This window comes from Salmo trutta, chromosome 21 (assembly GCF_901001165.1).
Source record: "Salmo trutta chromosome 21, fSalTru1.1, whole genome shotgun sequence".
NCBI classification, from domain to species: domain Eukaryota; kingdom Metazoa; phylum Chordata; class Actinopteri; order Salmoniformes; family Salmonidae; genus Salmo; species Salmo trutta.
This window is the reverse complement of record NC_042977.1, coordinates 35,111,360-35,131,079: the sequence shown is the minus strand read 5'-3', so window position 1 is coordinate 35,131,079 and position 19,720 is coordinate 35,111,360. Positions and strand designations below refer to the sequence as shown.

At 41.9% G+C, this 19,720-nt stretch overlaps 2 protein-coding genes across 4 annotated transcripts in view; both read left to right on the top strand.

Moving 5' to 3' along the window:
- Nucleotides 1–185: 185 nt before the first annotated feature.
- Nucleotides 186–19,720, top strand: part of LOC115157267 (zinc finger protein 79-like) — a 32,998-nt gene continuing 13,463 nt past the window's right edge. The window contains exons 1-4 of one of the 2 annotated variants that reach the window (XM_029705373.1): nt 186–667; nt 766–887; nt 1,047–1,161; nt 1,379–3,140. In XM_029705373.1, the coding sequence (XP_029561233.1) occupies nt 454–667; nt 766–887; nt 1,047–1,161; nt 1,379–2,481 (1,554 nt within the window). In that variant the 5' untranslated portion in view covers nt 186–453 and the 3' untranslated portion in view covers nt 2,482–3,140. Of the gene's footprint in view, nt 668–765; nt 888–1,046; nt 1,162–1,378; nt 3,141–19,720 lie in introns of those variants that run through there. The other variant, XM_029705376.1, reaches the window with a different exon arrangement.
- LOC115157270 (zinc finger protein 263-like) overlaps nt 7,808–19,720 on the top strand; it is a 30,096-nt gene continuing 18,183 nt past the window's right edge. The window contains exons 1-4 of one of the 2 annotated variants that reach the window (XM_029705381.1): nt 7,808–8,539; nt 11,459–11,580; nt 11,744–11,858; nt 12,076–12,299. In XM_029705381.1, coding sequence (XP_029561241.1) covers nt 8,335–8,539; nt 11,459–11,580; nt 11,744–11,858; nt 12,076–12,299 — 666 coding nt within the window. In that variant the 5' untranslated portion in view covers nt 7,808–8,334. Of the gene's footprint in view, nt 8,540–11,458; nt 11,581–11,743; nt 11,859–12,075; nt 14,867–19,720 lie in introns of those variants that run through there. The other variant, XM_029705380.1, reaches the window with a different exon arrangement.

Genomic DNA, 19,720 nt, shown 5'->3' with positions numbered 1-19,720 from the left:
ATTCTTTGTCGTATTTTCTTGTAAATAGATATGGCTGCCCTACATGCAGACAAGAATCCACCTAGCCTACTTTTCCTTTTACGTCGTTTGTAACATGACAAACGACGTAAAATAAATAATACCGCCATCCTGCGGCCGGTTGGGCTTGAATACACCCTGGTGCTTTGCCAGTGTCAAACTATACCACATTCGAAGGGCTGTTGCGGTCTCATATTTACGGTAATACCTTATGAGTTGAACGGAAGTGCGATTACATACGAATATCCCACTTCCAACATTGCTGCTTTTTATTAACAACATTGTTTGCGTTACTCGATCTCTTCTTACACATGCCAAGTTGGGCCATTTGCCATAGTGTTAGAACTTTAAATAAACGGATTGTTTCTTACACATTGGCTAGTTAGAGAATTGTATTCTATTCACTTAATCACAGAGAATACTGGGCTGGACAAGATGGCCAGCTGCAATTTTCAGGCGCAGTTGGTATCCATTCTAGAGGTATTAGCTAAAGCAGCTGTAGCAGAAATAAACAATCGTGTAGATGATAGCTGTGCTGTTATACGTTTGGAAATGACCCAAAGCCAGCGAGATATTGATGTACTGAAAAGGAAGTGTCAAATGATGGAGAGCGAGCTGAAGAAGACACGAGGACGAGTCAGGAGAAAAGGTAGTAGTTCTTCACGGTAATTTGATTGCATCATGAACAAATTAATAAAAACACGTGTGAATAATCCTAATAATTGACTGAATACAATTATTTTCCAGGTTTTTACCCCATGTTATCAGAGAGATCTTCATATCCAGTCAAGATTGTTTTGAACAAGCAGAGGAGTAACTCACAGTGGGGAGAAGACAATATGGCTGTTGAAGAGGACTCTCATCTCCAGGTGTGATACATCACCTTTTACAATTATAGATACCTGGCCTGTTGGATCAATTCTGTTATTGGATTATCAGGAGAATTTACCGCTTTCGTGTGATTCATGAGTATGAAAAGGGTTAGATATGGTGTGTGTCCAGAGTAATAACCTCAGTCCCTGTTACAGCCTACAGATGTGGAGCAGAGAGTGGAGACTGAACCCATACTGATCAAAGATGAGGAGACAGCAGAGGATGTGTGGAAGACTAACGCTCAGGAAGAGCTCAGGATCACTGGAGAGGGTGGGTGTGACCATAAGGGGCACTGCTCTGTCTGTCTATGGAAGACTGTGTGGGTGTGGTGGTATGCACGTTCCAAATTGCTACATTGCTGTCGGGTGCTTCATGTTCTGGCATATGGAGTGCACGTACACACACAGTCAGTTCTAGAGCAGTCATGTTTTGCAACTGTTAATGATCTTTTGTTATGTTTATTTTATCTTTATCCCCAAATCATTAGAGTCTGGTTCCAAGCCTGGGAAACCACCATCCTTTGAGCAACGGCACTGTGATGAGGACTTCATCACACAACCCAACATATCTCCCAGAGACTCAGTGGAACATTACCCAAATTCTGATCGTCCAGAGGAACCAGGCACACCCCGGCTCGTATCTACAGAGGTGTTCAGCACAGAGCAGCACCGGCCAGATGAGGACTCACTAGACCTAGTGATGGTGAAAGAGGAGGAGCTGGATCAGACCACGACCCTGGCAGGACCTGACCAGTTTGTCATGGATGAGACTGATGGGCAGCTGTGGACCTCTGTGGATCCAGGTAGAGACACTGACCCTGATGGCCACCCAGATTTCTCCTTTCATTCCACAGAAGAGTACTCTCAGAATATCTCAATTTTCCCATCTCATAGTGGGCTGCCATCTGTTCCTACTATGACAGATGATGTAGGGCCATCGCTTCACTCTTCTATAGGAAAACCACATGCTAACATGTTCAGTGCTGCAAAACACATGAAAAGACATGTAGGGACATTGGCTGATGAGACTAGACAACAGATGCCAGAGGGACAGAACAGTGAGATGCTGAACTCAAATAATGAAGGAAATAGTTTAGCTCTACAGCCAAGACTGCATCAATACAGGGCTTCAGAAGCAACAGTGAGATTGAGTGAGTGCATGACAGGGTCAAACATGGCCACCACCTCCACCTTCTCTGGATACAGCCTGAGTCACAGTAGTTTTAACATGGTGAAGAGAATGAGGACTCAGTGGAGATCAGGCAGCACCACTGAGAGGCGTTTCAGCTGCACTTTCTGTGGGAAGAGCTTCCAGCGTCTATGCCAGCTCAAAGTACATCTCCGGAGTCACACCGGAGAGAAACCGTACACCTGCGAACAGTGTGGCAGGAGTTTCACCCAGCAGTGCAACTTGATCAGACATGCTATGGTCCACAGTGGGGAGAAGCCATACGAGTGCACACAGTGTGGGAAGTGCTTCACCCGGCGCTCCAAAATGACGTCACATCAGAGAACTCACATAGGAGAGAGTCCAGGTTCTCAATTCATGGTACCCGCATACCCTGGGGATCCACACACAAGTTTAATGTAGTCTCAGAACAAATAGGAACATCATTTCAGTTTTTCTGTAACACTTTCTACATGGAAATGTGGTACAGAAGGTATTTTGACAAGCTTTTCCTCCCAATTGATTTGTGCTTTTCTTGTTTGACTGTTGAAGGCTTGATTTTGAGAGTCAGTCCGTGCTTTTAGATCAATAATACTAATACATGAGACCTATATGTAGCACTTTTCAATGACCCAAAATAACTTTACAATTGTAGAAGAAGAAAAAAATGATCACAACAAGACGACACCAGACGAACAGCAGGAGAAACAAAGAGAAGGGGGAGGGGCTTAAATGAAAATAGTATGATGTGTAGGTGCTTTTTTTCAATTAGATTTGCTCAACTCCTTCCTGTGTCTTTTCTCCCTAGTCCTCTCTCGCCGCCTTTGTAAAAAACGTCAAAGATAATGGAGGAGAGGGGGTGAGGAGAGTGATGTGGATGAAAATGTGCTTTTATGAAATGAGATGGTCCTTATCCATCAGGCAAAGGACATTTACCGGGGTGGATCCCAAAATATATGTGTAAAGTGATGAAAAAATGAAGTTAGTTTTGCAATACATTTTATAGATAAAAGGTTAAGTAGCATATTGTTTTTAAATGTGTGCATGCTTTTCTCTAACGACAATACAACAGCTGATTCAAAGGGTGTGTGGCAGATATGTCAAAACTCTTCTGTGCTAGGATACACTTGTGCTTCCTCGCCAAAAGGGGGGCTATCAAGAAGGGGAAGACGTCTTAGTTTGCCTACTAACGAATAGAGTACCACAGTATGAGTCATAATACCCATAAATCCTAGCGGTCAAACTAAAATGGTTTCTATTGTTTTTCCACCATAAATTTTTCCCATTGGGGATTTTAGAAACACTTAAAATAAGGGCTGTGTTTCATGTAGGCTTACCCTGGCATGACGTTTTGATAACCGTGTAAATCTCTCTAGGACAAGGTGACTTTTATCAATATATTCGCCTGTATTTACCCCCCCAAAATGTAACGCTAATTAGCTGCTAATGTGGCTATCATATGAACTATAAATGCTATGATGATCTAGACGAGACTGTCGAGGCAAAGGTAAGAATCTCTGGATTAACTATCTGTTAGTTAAATGTAGTAATAAATAAACAGGCAAAATGTTTTTCAATTCACAATTCTGTGAACTGTCTTGTGCAAGTTGTAAATTGACACAATACCTGTTAGCAAAGGCTTCAGTTAGAGATGACATGCAGGGATTTGTAGTTTTGCATGATGTCTACGTTGACGCTAATTAGCATTTTCGAATCTGAGAGTAAATAGAGCCGAATATATTGATAAAAGTCACCTTGTCCGAGAGAGATTTACATGGTTATCAAAACGTTAAGATAATCCATCCACCTGACAGGTGTAGCATATCAAGAAGCTAATTAAACAGCATGATCATTACAGAGGTGCACTTTGTGCTGGGGACAATAAAAGGCCACTCTGAAATGTGCAGTTTTGTCATACAACACAATGCCACAGATGTCTCAAGTTTTGAGGGAGCGTGCAATTGGCATGCTGACTGCAGAAATGTCCACCTGAGCTGTTTCCAGATAATTCAATATGAATTTCTCTACCATAAGCCGCCTCCAACGTCTCAATATATGGTACCCGTATACCCTGGGGATCCACACAGAATTTTAATGTCGTCTCAGACCAGATGGAACAAAGTTAATAATTGCATCATTGTTTTGCTAACTTTTTCTATGGGAAAATTTGGTACATAAGGTATTTTGAGACATTTTGACAAGCTTTTTCCTCCTAATTAATTTGTGAAGTAGTTTTGATGTTTGACTGTTAAGGGCTCCTCATTTTAATTTTATTTTAAGAACCTATTTTTAAAAAACATTTCTCATTTACAATGTGACTCCAAAATGACACAATACATTATTTATTATTCATTTCTATTGGGCACAACATAATCCGGAACACACCCAAAACAAACTGCACATGCATCCAACACGTTTGTAGAATCACAAGCTTGATTTAGTCATTGCGTGCTAGGAATATGGAACCAAATACTAAACATTTGACTAAATGTAATACACTACAGTTGAAGTCAGACGTTTACATACACCTTAGCCAAATACATTTAAACTCAGTTTTTCACAATTCCTGACATTTAATCCTAGTAAAAACTCCCTGTCTTAGGTCAGTTAGGATCACCACTTTATTTTAAGAATGTGAAATGTCAGAATAATAGTAGAGAGAGTGATTTATTTGAGCTTTTATTTCTTTCATCACATTCCCAGTGGGTCAGAAGTTTACATACACTCAATTAGTATTTGGTAGCATTGCCTTTTAATTCTTTAACTTCGGTCAAACGTTTTGGGTGCCTTCCACAAGCTTCCCACAATAAGTTGGGTGGATTTTGGCCCATTCCTCCTGACAGAGCTGGTGTAACTGAGTCAGGTTTGTAGGCCTCATTGCTCGCACACACTTTTTCAGTTCTGCCCATACATTTTCTATAGGATTGAGGTCAGGGCTTTGTGATGGCCACTCCAATACCTTGACTTTGTTGTCCTTAAGCCATTTTTCCACAACTTTGGAAGTATGCTTGGGGTCATGTCCATCTGAAAGACCCATTTGCGACCAAGCTTTAACTTCCTGACTGTCTTGAGATGTTGCATCAATATATCCACATAATTTCCCTCCTCATGATGCCATCTATTTTGTGAAGTACACCAGTCCTTCCTGCAGCAAAGCACCCCAACAACATGATGCTGCCACCCCCGTGCTTCACGGTTGGGATGGTGTTCTTCGGCTTGCAAGCCTCCCCCTTTTTCCTCCAAACATAACAATGGTCATTATGGCCAAACAGTTCTATTTTTGTTTCATCAGACCGGAGGACATTTCTCCAAAGCTTTTCAGGTTATATCGATATAGGACTTGTTTTACTGTGGATATAGTAAATGATGACAAGCATACCCATAACATGATGCAGCCACCACCATGTTTGAAAATATGAAGAGTGGTACTCAGTGATGTGTTGTGTTGGATTTGCCCCAAACACTTTGTATTCAGGACATAAAGTTAATTTATTTGCCACATTTTTTGCAGTTTTACTATAGTGCCTTATTGCAAACAGGATGCATGTTTTGGGATATTTTTATTCTGTACAAGCATCCTTCATTTCCAGCAGCAGCATACCACCCTGAGACAGCAGCATACCACCCTGCATCGGAGACTAGATGCTGCTGGAAGTGGTGTTGGAGGGCCAGTAGGACGCACCTTTTCCTCTTGTCTGAAAAAAATATCCCAATGGACCAGGGCAGTGATTGGGGACATTGCCCTGTGTAGGGTGTCATCTTTCGGATGGGATGTTAAATGGGTGTCCTGACTCTGTGGTCACTAAAGATCCCATGGCACTTATCGTAAGAGTAGGGGTGTTAACCCCGGTGTCCTGGCTAAATTCCCAATCTTGCCCTCATACCTTCACCTAATCATCTTACAATTGACTCATTCATCCTCTCCTCTGTAACTCTTCCCCAGGTTGTTGCTGTAAATGAGAATGTGTTCTCAGTCAACTTACCTCGTAAAATAAGGGTTAAATAGAAAATTCACTCTGTCATTTAGGTTAGTATTGTGGAGTAACTACAATCAGTGGGGTAAAGTACTTATGCAAAAATACTTGAGTACTAAAGTTGTTTTTTGTGGTATCTGTACTTTACTATTTATATTTTTGACAACTTTTTACTTTTACTTCACTACATTCCTAAAGAAAATAATGTACTTTTTACTCCATACATTTTCTCTGACACCTGAAAGTGCTTGTTACATTTTGAATGCTTACCAGTACAGGAAAATAGTCCAATTCACACACTTATCAAGAGAACATCCCTGGTCATCCCGACTGCGTCTGATCTGACTCACTAAACACAAACACTTAATTTATAAGTTGTCTGAATGTTGGAGTGTGCCCCTCTCTAAAAAAAAACAAGAACATTGTGCCATCTGGTTTGCTTAATGTAAAGAATTTGAAATGATTTATACTTTTACTTTTGATACTTAAGTATATTTATTACCAAATACTTTTACTCAACTAGTATTTTACTGGTTGACTTTCACTTTTACTTGAGTCATTTTCTATTAACCTGTTGAGGTATGTTTACTTTGACTCAAGGTTGACAATTGGGTACTTTTTCCACCGCTGACTACAATGTTATGCCGTCCTCTAGTTTCTCCTATCACAGCCATTAAACTATGTATCTGTTTTTAAGTCACCATTTGCCTCATGGTGAAATCCCTGTGCTGTTTCCTTCCTCTTGTATCTGAGTGAGGAAGGACACCTGTATCTTTGTAGTGACTGGGTGTATTGATACACCATCCAAAGTGTAATTTAATAACTTCACCATGCTCAAAGGGATATTCAATATTTGTATGTATTTATTTCACCTTTATTTAACCAGGTAGGCTAGTTGAGAACAAGTTCTCATTTACAACTGCGACCTGGCCAAGATAAAGCAAAGCAGTGCGACACAAACAACACAGTTACACATGGAATAAACAAACATTCAGTCAATAATACAATAGAAAAAGTCTATATACAGTGTGTGCAAATGAGGTAGGATAAGGGAGGTAAGGAAATAAATCGGCCATAGTGGTGAAATAATTACAATATAGCAATTAAACACTGGAGTGATAGATGTGCAGAAGATGAGTGTGCAAGTAGAGATACTGGGGTGCAAAGGAGCAAAATAAATAACAGTATGGGGATGAGGTAGTTGGATGGGCAATGCACAGGTGCAGTCTGCTTTTAGAATGTTTTTATTTTATTTTACCCATCTACCAATAGGGGCCTTTGTGAGGCATTGGAAAACTTCCCTGGTCTTGTGATTTAATTTGTGTTTGAAATTCACTGCTCGACTGAGGCACCTTACAGATCATTGTAAGTGTGGGGTACAGCGATGAGGTAGTCATTCAAAAATCATGTTAAAACACTATTATTGCACACAGAGTGAGTCCATGCAACTTATGTGACTCAAGCTAATTTTTACTTCTGAACTTATTTAGGCTTGCCATAAGACAATTCAACTTTTCATTTTGAATTAATTAGTAAAAATGTCTAAAAACATAATTCCACTTTGACATTATGGGGTATTGTGTGTATGCCAGTGATACAAAATCTAAATGTAATCAATTTTAAATGCAGGCTGTCACATAACATCATGTGAAAAATGTCAAGGGCTGTGAATACTTTCTGAAGGCCTATTATGCATTAATAACTAAGTGAGCCACTGCATTTATTTTTGTCTATAGATATGGCTACCTTACACTGTATATGCACATAAGAATATACCCTGTTATTTGCTGGACAGTGCTAATTTATAACATTTTTGAAGGGCTGTTGCACTCTCATATTTACGGTAATAAATACTAAACTTAACGAGATGAACTGAAGAGCGATGGCAGGGGATTCAAGACTTCACCGTAGAAATACTACAAGGACTATTGTCGCTAGGAAACGTCCCGCCCTCACAGGAGTCGTTTGAGCCTGTGTAGATTTGAAATTAGATTTTGATTTTTATACAGAAAAGCAGGTAGATTTTGTTTGGTTAATTTCTTTTTTGATAGTTTGTAGGTTTTTTGTATTCATATTTTATCGTTATTATTCACCCACACAGTAGGTGGCGGAATGCACATCATGTTGATGCGAACGCCATTATACCATAGAAGAAGAAGAACAACAATTGCGCGTATCTCCTGCTTCACTACATTGTTGTCATTTATCAACATACACGACTTGTTTTTTGCACGTTATCTTGGAAATTGAATACTATTTACTTCACACAGGGAATACGCATCTGAAATTTGGGCTGGACAAGATGGCGAGCTGCAATTTCCAGGCGCAATTGGTATCCATTCTAGAGGTATTGGCTAAAGCAGCCGTAGCCGAAATAAACAAACGTGTAGATGATAGCTGTGCTGTTATACGTTTAGAAATGATCCAAAGCCAGCGAGATATTGATGTACTGAAAAGGAAGTGTCAAATGATGGAGAGCGAGCTGGAGAAGACGCGCAGACGAAAAGGTACTGTTAGTTGAGGTGTTATTTTTTATGGTAAATGTATAGCCTGGAACGTCGACGTTACGTCCGGCATAAATGAGCATTTGGATCAGGAAAGTTGACTCACGATCTCTACAAATCAGAATGTAAAAAAATAGATTTATTTACTTTACCGGTTGGTCCATTGGCATGTAGGAATGTGTGAGAGCCACAGGAAAGTATAATAAAATCAACTTTTCAAAGTACTTGTAGTTTATTCATTTTTCTATCCCCTGCAGCATACACACAATTTTAAAATACATACACGCCACCATGCATACTTGCCAAACTCCGGCATGGTTTTGTGCATGCTTCAGGTTATAGAAATTTGAATGCACTATTTATTTAACTAGGCAAGTCAGTTAAGAACAAATTCTTATTTTACAATGACGGCCAAACCCGGATGATGCTTGGCCAATTGTGCGTTGGCCTATGTGACTCCCGATCACAGCTGTTTGTGATACAGCCCGGGATCGAACCAGGGTCTGTAGTGATGCTGCGCCACTCGGGAGCGCATTGAAACGTTGATTTAATTATACTTTCCTGTGGATATTGTCTCACAATCAAATTTTATTTGTCACATGCGCCAAATACAACAGGTGTAGACTTTACCGTGAAATGCTTACTTACGAGCACTTTGCCAAAAATGCAGAGTTAAAAAGTAAGAACAATTTGCTCAAATGTTTTGATTAAAAATAATAACACAATAAATAACAATAATGAGACTATATACATTGAGTACCGGTACAGAGTTAATGTGCAAGGTAGTTGAGGTAATATAGTTGAAGTCAGAAGTTTACACACACTTAGGTTGGAGTCATTAAAACGCGTTTTTCAACCACTCCACAAATTTTGGCAAGTCGGTTAGGACATCTACTTTGTGCATGACACAAGTCATTTTTCCAACAATTGTTTACAGACAGATTATTTCACTTATAATTCACTGTTTCACAATTCCAGTGGGTCAGAAGTTTACATACACTAAGATGACTGTGCCTTTAAGCAGCTTGGAAAATTCCAGAAAATGAAGTCATGGCTTTAGAAGCTTCTGATAGGCTAATTTACATCATTTGAGTCAATTGGAGGTGTACCTGTGGATGTATTTCAAGGCCTACCTCCAAACTCAGTGCCTCTTCGCTTGACATCATGGGAAAATCAAAAGAAATCAGCCAAGACCTCAGAAAGACAATTGTAGACCTCCACAAGTCTGGTTCATCCTTGGGAGCAATTTCCAAACGCCTGAAGGTACCACGTTCATCTGTACAAACAATAGTAGGCAAGTATAAACACCATGGGACCACGCAGTCGTCATACCACTCCGGAAGAAGACTCATTGTGTCTCCTAGAGATGAACGTACTTTGGTGCGAAAAGTGTAAATCAATCCCAGAACAACCGCAAAGGACATTGTGAAGATTCTGGAGGAAACCGGTACAAAAGCATCTATATCCACAGTAAAACGAGTTCTATATCGACATAACCTGAAAGGCCGCTCAGCATGGAGAAACCACTGCTCCAAAACTGCCATTTAAAAAAAGCCAGACTACGGTTTGCAACTGCACATGGGGACAAAGATCGTACTTTTTGGAGAAATGTCCTCTGGTCTGATGAAACAAATATAGAATTGTTTGGCCATAGTTACCATAGTTACGTTTGGAGGAAAAAGGGGGAGGCTTGCAAGCCGAAGAACACCATCCCAACCGTAAAGCACGGGGGTGGCAGCATCATGTTGTGGGGTGCTTTGCTGCAGGAGGGACTGGTGCACTTCACAAAATAGATGGCATCATGAGGCAAGAAAATGATGTGGATATATTGAAGCAACATCTCAAGACATCAGTCAGGAAGTTAAAGGTTGGTCGCAAATGGGTCTTCCAAATGGACATGACCCCAAACATACTTCCAAAGTTGTGGAAAAATGGCTTAAGGACAGCAAAGTCAAGGTATTGGAGTGGCCATCACAAATCCCTGACATCAAACCCATAGAAAATTTGTGGGCAAAACTGAAAAAGCGTATGCGAGTAAGGAGGCCTACAAACCTGACTCAGTTACACCAGCTCTGTCAGGAGGAATGGGCCAAAATTCACCCAACTTATTGTGGAAGCTTGTGGAAGGCTATCTGAACCGTTTTGACCCAAGTTAAACAATTTAAAGGCAATGCTAATTGAGTGTATGTAAACTTCTGATCCACTGAGAATGTGATAAAATAAATAAAAGCTCAAATAAATAATTCTCTCTACTATTATTCTGACATTTCACATTCTTAAAATAAAGTGGTGATCCTAACTGACCTAAGACAGGGAATATTTACTATGATTAAATGTCAGGAATTGTGAAAAACTGAGTTTAAATGTATTTGGCTAAGGTGTATGTAAACTTCCGACTTCAACTGTATGTACATGCAGGTAGGGGGAAAAGTGACATGGCAATCAGGATAAATAATACAGAGTAGTAGCGGCGTATGTGAGTGTCAGTGTGTGTTTTGTGAGCTTATGTAGTGTATGTGTGTGTTGGAGTGTGAGTGTGCATAGAGCCGGTGCAAGAGAGTCAGTGCAAGTAGTCAGAGAAGCCATTTGATTAACTATTCAGCAGTCTTATGGGTTGGTGGGTAGAAGCTGTTCAGGAGTCTTTTGGTCCCAGACTTGGCACTCCGGTACCGCTTGCCGTACCGCTTTTCCTACCAGCAAAAGGAACAATGACAACTGGTAAAGTAAGTTAAAATATAATTGTATTCAACATTCTGGCTTGTGAGGTCGTGAGAGAACTTTCCTGATACAGACACTCATTTATGCCCGATGTAGAATTCAAGGAAATTTTACGTCGCATCTCCAGGCTAGTAAATTAATTGTATATGCAAAACCCAAATGTGTGAATAGCCTAATATTTGACAGAAAACAATTATTTTCCAGGTTTTTACCCCGTGGCTTCAGAGAGATCTTCATATCCAGTCAAGATTGTTTTGAACAAGCAGAGGAGTAACTCACAGTGCAGAGAAGAAGAGCTGACTGTTGAAGAGGACTCTCAACCCCAGGTGTGATACATCACCTTTTACAATTACAGAGACCTGGCTGGCTTCTTGGATCAATTCTGATATTGGATTATCAGGAGATTTTATCGCTTTTGTGTGATTCATGAGTATGAAAAGGGTTAGATATGGTGTGTGTCCAGAGTAATAACCTCAGTCCCTGTTACAGCCTACAGATGTGGAGCAGAGAGTGGAGACTGAACCCATACTGATCAAAGATGAGGAGACTGCAGAGGATGTGTGGAAGACTGACCCTCAGGAAGAGCTCAGGATCACTGGAGAGGGTGGGTGTGACCATAAGGGGTACAGCTCTGTCTGTCTATGGAAGACTGTGTGGGTGTGGTGGTATGCACGTTCCAAATTGCTACATTGGAATTAGGTGCTTCATGTTCTGGCATATGGAGTGCACGTACACACACAGTCAGTTCTAAAGCAGTCGTATTTTGCAACTGTTAAGGGTCTTTTGTAATGTTTATTTTATGTTTATCCCCAAATCTTTAGAGTCTGGTTCCAAGCCTGGGAAACCACCATCCTTTGAGCAACGGCACTGTAATGAGGACTTCATCACACAACCCAACATGTCTCCCAGAGACTCAGTGGAACATTACCCAAATTCTGATCGTCCAAAGGAACCAGGAACACCCCGGCTCGTATCTACAGAGGTGTTCAGCACAGAGCAGCACCGGCCAGATGAGGACTCACTAGACCTAGTGATGGTGAAAGAGGAGGAGCTGGATCAGACCACGACCCTGGCAGGACCTGACCAGTTTGTTATGGATGAGTCTGATGGGCAGCTGTGGACCTCTGTGGATCCAGGCAGAGAGACTGACCCTGATGGCCACCCAGATTTCTCCTTTCATTCCACAGAAGAGTACTCTCAGAATATCTCAATTTTCCCATCTCATAGTGGGCTGCCATCTGTTCCTACTATGACAGATGATGTAGGGCCATCACTTCACTCTTCTATATGGAAACCACATGCTAACATGTTCAGTGCTGCAAAACACATGAAAAGACATGTAGGGACATTGGCTGATGAGACTAGACAACAGATGCCAGAGGGACAGAGCAGTGAGATGCTGAACTCAAATAATGAAGGAAATAGTTTAGCTCTACAGCCAAGACTGCATCAATACAGGGCTTCAGAAGCAACAGTGAGATTGAGTGAGTGCACGACAGGGTCAAACATGGCCACCACCTCCACCTTCTCTGGATACAGCCTGAGTCACAGTAGTTTTAACATGGTGAAGAGAATGAGGACTCAGTGGAGATCAGGTGGCACCACCGAGAGGCGTTTCAGCTGCACCTTCTGTGGGAAGAGCTTCCAGCGTCTCTGCCAGCTCAAAGAACACCTCCGGAGTCACACAGGAGAGAAACCGTACACCTGTGAACAGTGTGGCAGGAGTTTTACCAAGCAGTGCAACTTGATCAGACATGCTATGGTCCACAGTGGAGAGAAACCGTATGAGTGCACACAGTGTGGGAAATGCTTCACCCGGCGCTCCAAAATGACGTCACATCAGAGAACTCACATAGGAGAGAGTGCAGTGTCTCAATACGTGGCACCTGCATACCCTGGGGATCCACACACAAGTTTAATGTAATCTCAGAACAGATGGAACAAATAGGAACTTAATTGCATAGCTTTCCGCTAACACTTTCTATGTGAAAATGTGGTACAGAAGGTATTTTGAGACATTTTGACAAGTTTTTCCTCCGAATTGAATTGTGAAATTGTTTTCATGTTTGACTGATGGATCCTCACTTTCATTTTAACAACTTATTTACAACTGGTAACAATGTGTGTTTGTACCACAAAATCATAAAAACAATGTTATATAGTAAATAATCATATTGATTTCATGAGTCAATTTGCGCTTTTAGATGAATGATAATACATAGGACCTATATAGCGCTTTTCAATGACCCAAAGTCGATTTAGAATTGTAGAAACTAAAAAAAATAAATCAGATCAATTCAAGATAACACCAGCAGGGAGAAACTAAAAAAATGAAATAGAGGGGCTTAAAGTAGGGAAAATAGTGTGATGTGTCCTGAGTCCTCGTCTTTTTTGAAAAAGGTCAAAGGTAATGGAGGAGAAGCGGCGAGGAGACTGATGGACATAAATGTGCTTGTATTTAATGAGACAGTCCTTGTCCACCTGAGCATCATCAGGGAAGGACGTTTACAGGGATGGATCCCAAAATAAATGAGTAAAGTGATCATTTGTTTAAGTTAGTTGTGCAAGACATTTTATAGATTAAATGATAAATAGCATATCGTTTTTGAAGGTGAACTGCACTCACCGATTCCGCTTGTGATACTTTCGGTGCTCATTAAGAAATGCAGCAGCCATTCCTGAAGGCCAAAATAGTTGTCTTTGTGGTTTAATGTGGATATTTCTTTGCCCTTCAATCACAACAAACAAACAGGGGCAATGGTGAGTAACAGTGAGTTAAGCTAGCTTTGAATAGGGACACCTAGTTAGTTGTACAACTGAATGCATTCAACTGAAATGTGCATTTTTTTAAGGGGTAATCAGAGAGGATTGGGGAACTGCCTTAATCGACATCCACATCATCATCAACGCTCCTACCCACCAGGCTACCTGCCTGACTTAGAAGTTTTGAAGTTGACTTCTGATCTCAAAATGATCTGCTAATTCAGTTCTATGTGTAGGCTAAAGCCTGTGTTGATCTTGTGTTTAGCCAACCTGACAGCAGCTAGCTAGCTAGCAAAGTTTCAGGATAGGCTAGCTGGCTGATATTTCTCTGTCAAATCAGTTACAGTGCATTCAGAAAGTATTCATATCCCTTGACTTATTCCACACTTTGTGTTACAGCCTGAATTCAAAATGTATTATTTAAAAAAAAATACACTACCCCATAATGACAAAGTGAAAACATGTTTTTTTGCAAATGCGTTGAAAATTAAATACAGAATACAGTATTCACACCCCTGAGTCAATACATGTTAGAATCACCTTTGGCAGCGATTACAGCTGTGAGTCTTTCTGGGTAAGTCTTAAAGAACTTTGCACACCTAGATTTTACAATATTTGCACATTATTCATTTTAAAATACTAAAAGCTCTGTCAAGTTGGTTGTTGAGCATTGCCAGACAGCAATTTTCAAGTCTTGCCATAGATTTTCAAGCAGATTTAAGTCAACTGTAACTAGGCCACTCATTAACATTTTAATGTTGTCTTGTAAGCAACTCCAGTGTATATTTGGCGTTGTGTTTTAAGCTATTGTTATTATATCCAGGACATAAAGTTTATTTCTTTGCCACATTTTTTTGCAGTTTTACTTTAGTTCTTTATTGCAAACATAATGCATGTTTTGGAATATTTTTATTCTGTACAGGCATCCTTCTTTTCACTCAGTCATTTAGGTTAGTATTGTGGAGTAACTAAAATGTTAAGCCGTCCTCCATTTGATCCTATCAGTCATTCAACTCTTAACTGTTGTAAAGTCACCATTGGCCTCGTCGTGAAATCCCTGAGCAGTTTTCTTCCTCTCTGGCAACTGATTTAGGAAGTCTGGCTACTGAGGACGCCTTTTATCTTTGTAGTAACTGGGTGTATTCATACACAATCCAAAGTGTAATTAGTGGTTATGGTCGGATTCGCGTTTATCGTCGAAGGAATGAGCGTTACACCGAGGCCTGTAATCTGGAGCGGGATCGATTTGGAGGTGGAGGGTCCGTCATGGTCTGGGGCGGTGTGTCACAGCATCATCGGACTTTGCTTGTTGTTATTGCAGGCAATCTCAACGCTGTGCGTTACAGGGAAGACATCCTCCTCCCTCATGTGGTACCTTTCCTGCAGGCTCATCCTGGCATGACCCTCCAGCATGACAATGCCACGAGCCATACTGCCCATTCTGTGCGTGATTTCCTGCAAGACAGGAATGTCAGTGTTCTGCCATGGCCAGTGAAGAGCCCGGATCTCAATCCCATTGAGCACGTCTGGGACCTGTTGGATCGGAGGGTGAGGGTGAGGGTGAGGGCTAGGGCCATTCCCCCCCAGAAATGTCCGGGAACTTGCAGGTGTCTTGGTGGAAGAGTGGGGTAACATTTCACAGCAAGAACTGGCAAATCTGGTGCAGTCCATGAGGAGGAGATGCACTACAGTACTTAATGCTACTTTTTTTTTTTGACCTGCCCTCTTTATTCAGGGACACATTATTCAATTTCTGTTAGTCACATGTCTGTGGAACTTGTTTAGTTAATGTCTCAGTTGTTTTTTGTTTTTTATTTTATTTATTTCACCTTTATTTAACCAGGTAGGCTAGTTGAGAACAAGTTCTTATTTGCAACTGCGACCTGGCCAAGATAAAGCATAGCAATTCGATACATACAACAACACAGAGTTACACATGGAAAAACAAAACATTTAGTAGAACAAAAGAAAACAAAAAGTCTATATACAGTGAGTGCAAATAAGGTAAATTAAGCCAATGAATAGGCCATGGTGGCAAAGTAATTACAATATAGCAATTAAACACTGGAATGGTAGATGTGCAGAAGATGAATGTGCAAGTAGAAATACTGGGGTGCAAAGGAGCAAGATAAATACAGTGTGGGGATGAGGTAGGTAGATGGACTATGTACAGGTGCAGTGATCTGTGAGCTGCTCTGACAGCTGGTGCTTAAAGCTATTGAGGGAGATATGAGTCTCCAGCTTCAGTGATTCTTGCAGTTCGTTCCAGTCATTGGCAGCAGAGAACTGGAAGGAAAGGCGGCCAAAGAAGGAATTGGCTTTGGGGGTGACCAGTGAGATATACTTGCTGGAGCGCGTGCTACGAGTGGGTGCTGCTATGTTGACCAGTGAGCTGAGATAAGGCGGGGCTTTACCTAGCAGAGACTTGTAGATAACCTGTAGCCAGTGGGTTTGGCGACGAGTATGAAGCGAGGGCCAACCAACGAGAGCGTACAGGTCGCAATGGTGGGTAGTGTATGGGGCTTTGGTGACAAAACGGATGGCACTGTGATAGACTGCATCCAGTTTGTTGAGTAGAGTGTTGGAGGCTATTTTATAGATGACATCACCGAAGTCGAGGATCGGTAGGATGGTCAGTTTTACGAGGGTATGTTTGGCAGCATGAGTGAAGGATGCTTTGTTGTGATATAGGAAGCCGATTCTAGATTTAATTTTGGATTGGAGATGCTTAATGTGAGTCTGGAAGGAGAGGTTAAAATCTAACCAGACACCCAGGTATTTGTAGTTGTCCACGTATTCTAAGTCAGAGCCGTCCAGAGTAGTGATGTTGGACGGGCGAGCAGGTGCGGGCAGTGATCGATTGAATAGCATGCATTTAGTTTTACTTGCGTTTAAGAGCAGTTGGAGGCCATGGAAGAGAGAGAGTTGTATAGCATTGAAGCTCGTCTGGAGGTTAGTTAACAGTGTCCAAAGAGGGGCCAGAAGTATACAGAATGGTGTCGTCTGCGTAGAGGTGAATCAGAGAATCACCAGCAGCAAGAGCAACATCATTGATGTATACAGAGAAGAGAGTCGGCCCGACAATTGAACCCTGTGGCACCCCCATAGAGACTGCCAGAGGTCCGGACAACAGGCCCTCCGATTTGACACACTGAACTCTATCAGAGAAGTAGTTGGTAAACCAGGCGAGGAAATCATTTGAGAAACCAAGGCTGTCGAGTCTGCCAATAAGAATGTGGTGATTGACAGAGTTGAAAGCCTTGGCCAGGTCGATTAATACGGCTGCACAGTATTGTCTCTTATCGATGGTGGTTATGATGTCGTTTAGGACCTTGAGCGTGGCTGAGGTGCACCCATGACCAGCTCTGAAACCAGATTGCATAGCGGAGAAGGTACGGTGGGATTCGAAATGGTCGGTAATGTGTTTGTTAATTTGGCTTTCGAAGACCTTAGAAAGACAGGGTAGGATAGATATAGGTCTGTAGCAGTTTGGGTCTAGAGTGTCACCCCATTTGAAGAGGGGGATGACCGCGGCAGCTTTCCAATCTTTGGGAATCTCAGACGATACGAAAGAGGTTGAACAGGCTAGTAATATGGGTTGCAACAATTTTGGCAGATAATTTTAGAAAGAGAGGGTCCAGATTGTCTAGCCCTGCTGATTTGTATGGGTCCAGATTTTGCAGCTCTTTCAGAACATCAACTATCTGGATTTGGGTGAAGGAGAAATGGTGGGGGCTTTGGCGGGTTGCTGTGGAGGGTGCCAGGCAGTTGACCGGGGTAGGTGTAGCAGGTGGAAAGCATGGCCAGCCGTAGAGAGATGCTTATTGAAATTCTCATTTATAGTGGATTTATTGGTGGTAAGTGTTTCCTAGCCTCAGAGCAGTGAGCAGCTGGGAGGAGGTGCTCTTATTCTCCATGAACTTTTTTTTTTAGTTAATACTACAGGATGCAAATTTCTGTTTGAAAAAGCTAGCCTTAGCTTTTCTAACTTCCTGTGTATATTTGTTCCTAACTTCCCTGAAAAGTTGCATATCACGGGGGCTATTCGATGCTAATGCAGAACGCCACAGGATATTTTTGTGCTGGTGTAACAGTGTAGGTTCCGTCCCTCTCTTCGCCCCAACCTGGGCTCGAACCAGGGACCCTTGCACACATCAACAACTGACACCCACGAAGCATCGTTACCCATCGCGCCACAAAAGCCGCGGCCCTTGCAACGCAAGGGGAACAACCACTTCAGGTCTCAGAGCGAGTGACGTTACTGATTGAAACGCTATTATCAAATCAAATGAAATTTATTTATATAGCCCTTCGTATATCAGCTGAAATCTCAAAGTGCTGTACAGAAACCCAGCCTAAAACCCCAAACAGCAAGCAATGCATGTGAAAGAAGCACGGTGGCTAGGAAAAACTCCCTAGGAAAAACTCCCTAGAGAGGCCAAAAACCTAGGAAGAAACCTAGAGAGGAACCAGGCTATGAGGGGTGGCCAGTCCTCTTCTGGCTGTGCCGGGTGGATATTATAACAGAACATGGTCAAGATGTTAAAATGTTCATAAATGACCAGCATGGTCAAATAATAATAATCATTGTAGTTGTCGAGGGTGCAACAAGCACGTCCGGTGAACAGGTCAGGGTTCCGTAGCCGCAGGCAGAACAGTTGAAACTGGAGCAGCAGCATGGCCAGGTGGACTGGGGACAGCAAGGAGTCATCATGCCAGGTAGTCCCGAGGCATGGTCCTAGGGCTCAGGTCCTCCGAGAGAATTAGAGAGAGCATATTTAAATTCACCGCTAACTAACTAGCCATTTCACATCGGTTACACTGGTCAAGGGCAGACAGGTCTGGAGTGAACCAAGGACTATATCTATTCCTAGTTCAACATTTTATGAGTGGGGCATGCTTATTTAAGATGGTGAGGAAGGCACTTTTAAAGAATAGCCAGGCATCATCTACTGATGGGATGAGGTCAATGTCATTCCAGGATACCCCGGCCAGGTCGATTTGAAAGGCCTGCTCGCAGAAGTGTTTTAGGGAGCGCTTGACAGTGATGAGGGGTGGTCGTTTGGTCGCAGACCCATTATGGATGCAGGCAATGAGGCAGTGATCACTGAGATCTTGATTGAAAACAGCAGAGGTGTATTTGGAGGGCGAGTTAGTTAGGATGACATCTATGAGGGTGCCCGTGTTTACGGATTTGGGGTTGTACCTGGTAGGTTCATTGATCATTTGTGTGAGATTGAGGGCATCAAGCTTAGATTGTAGGATGGCCAAGGTGTTAAGCATGTCCCAGTTTAGGTCACCTAGAAGCACGAGCTCAGAAGATAGATGGGGGGCAATCAATTCACATATGGTATCAAGGGCACAGCTGGGGGCAGAGGGAAGTCTATAGCAAGCGGCAACAGTGAGAGACTTGTTTCTGGAAAGGTGCATTTTTAGAAGTAGAAGCTCGAATTGTTTGGGTACAGACTTGGATTGTAAATACAGAACTCTGCAGGCTATCTTTGCAGTAGATTGCAACACCGCCCCCTTTGGCAGTTCTATCTTGGCGGAAAATGTTATAGTTTGCGATGGAGATTTCAGGGTTTTTGGTGGTTTTTCCACACCAGGATTTCGACACGGCTAAGACATCCTGGTTCGCAGAGTGTGCTAAAGCAGTGAGTAAACAAACTTAGGGAGTAGGCTTCTAATGTTAACATGCATGAA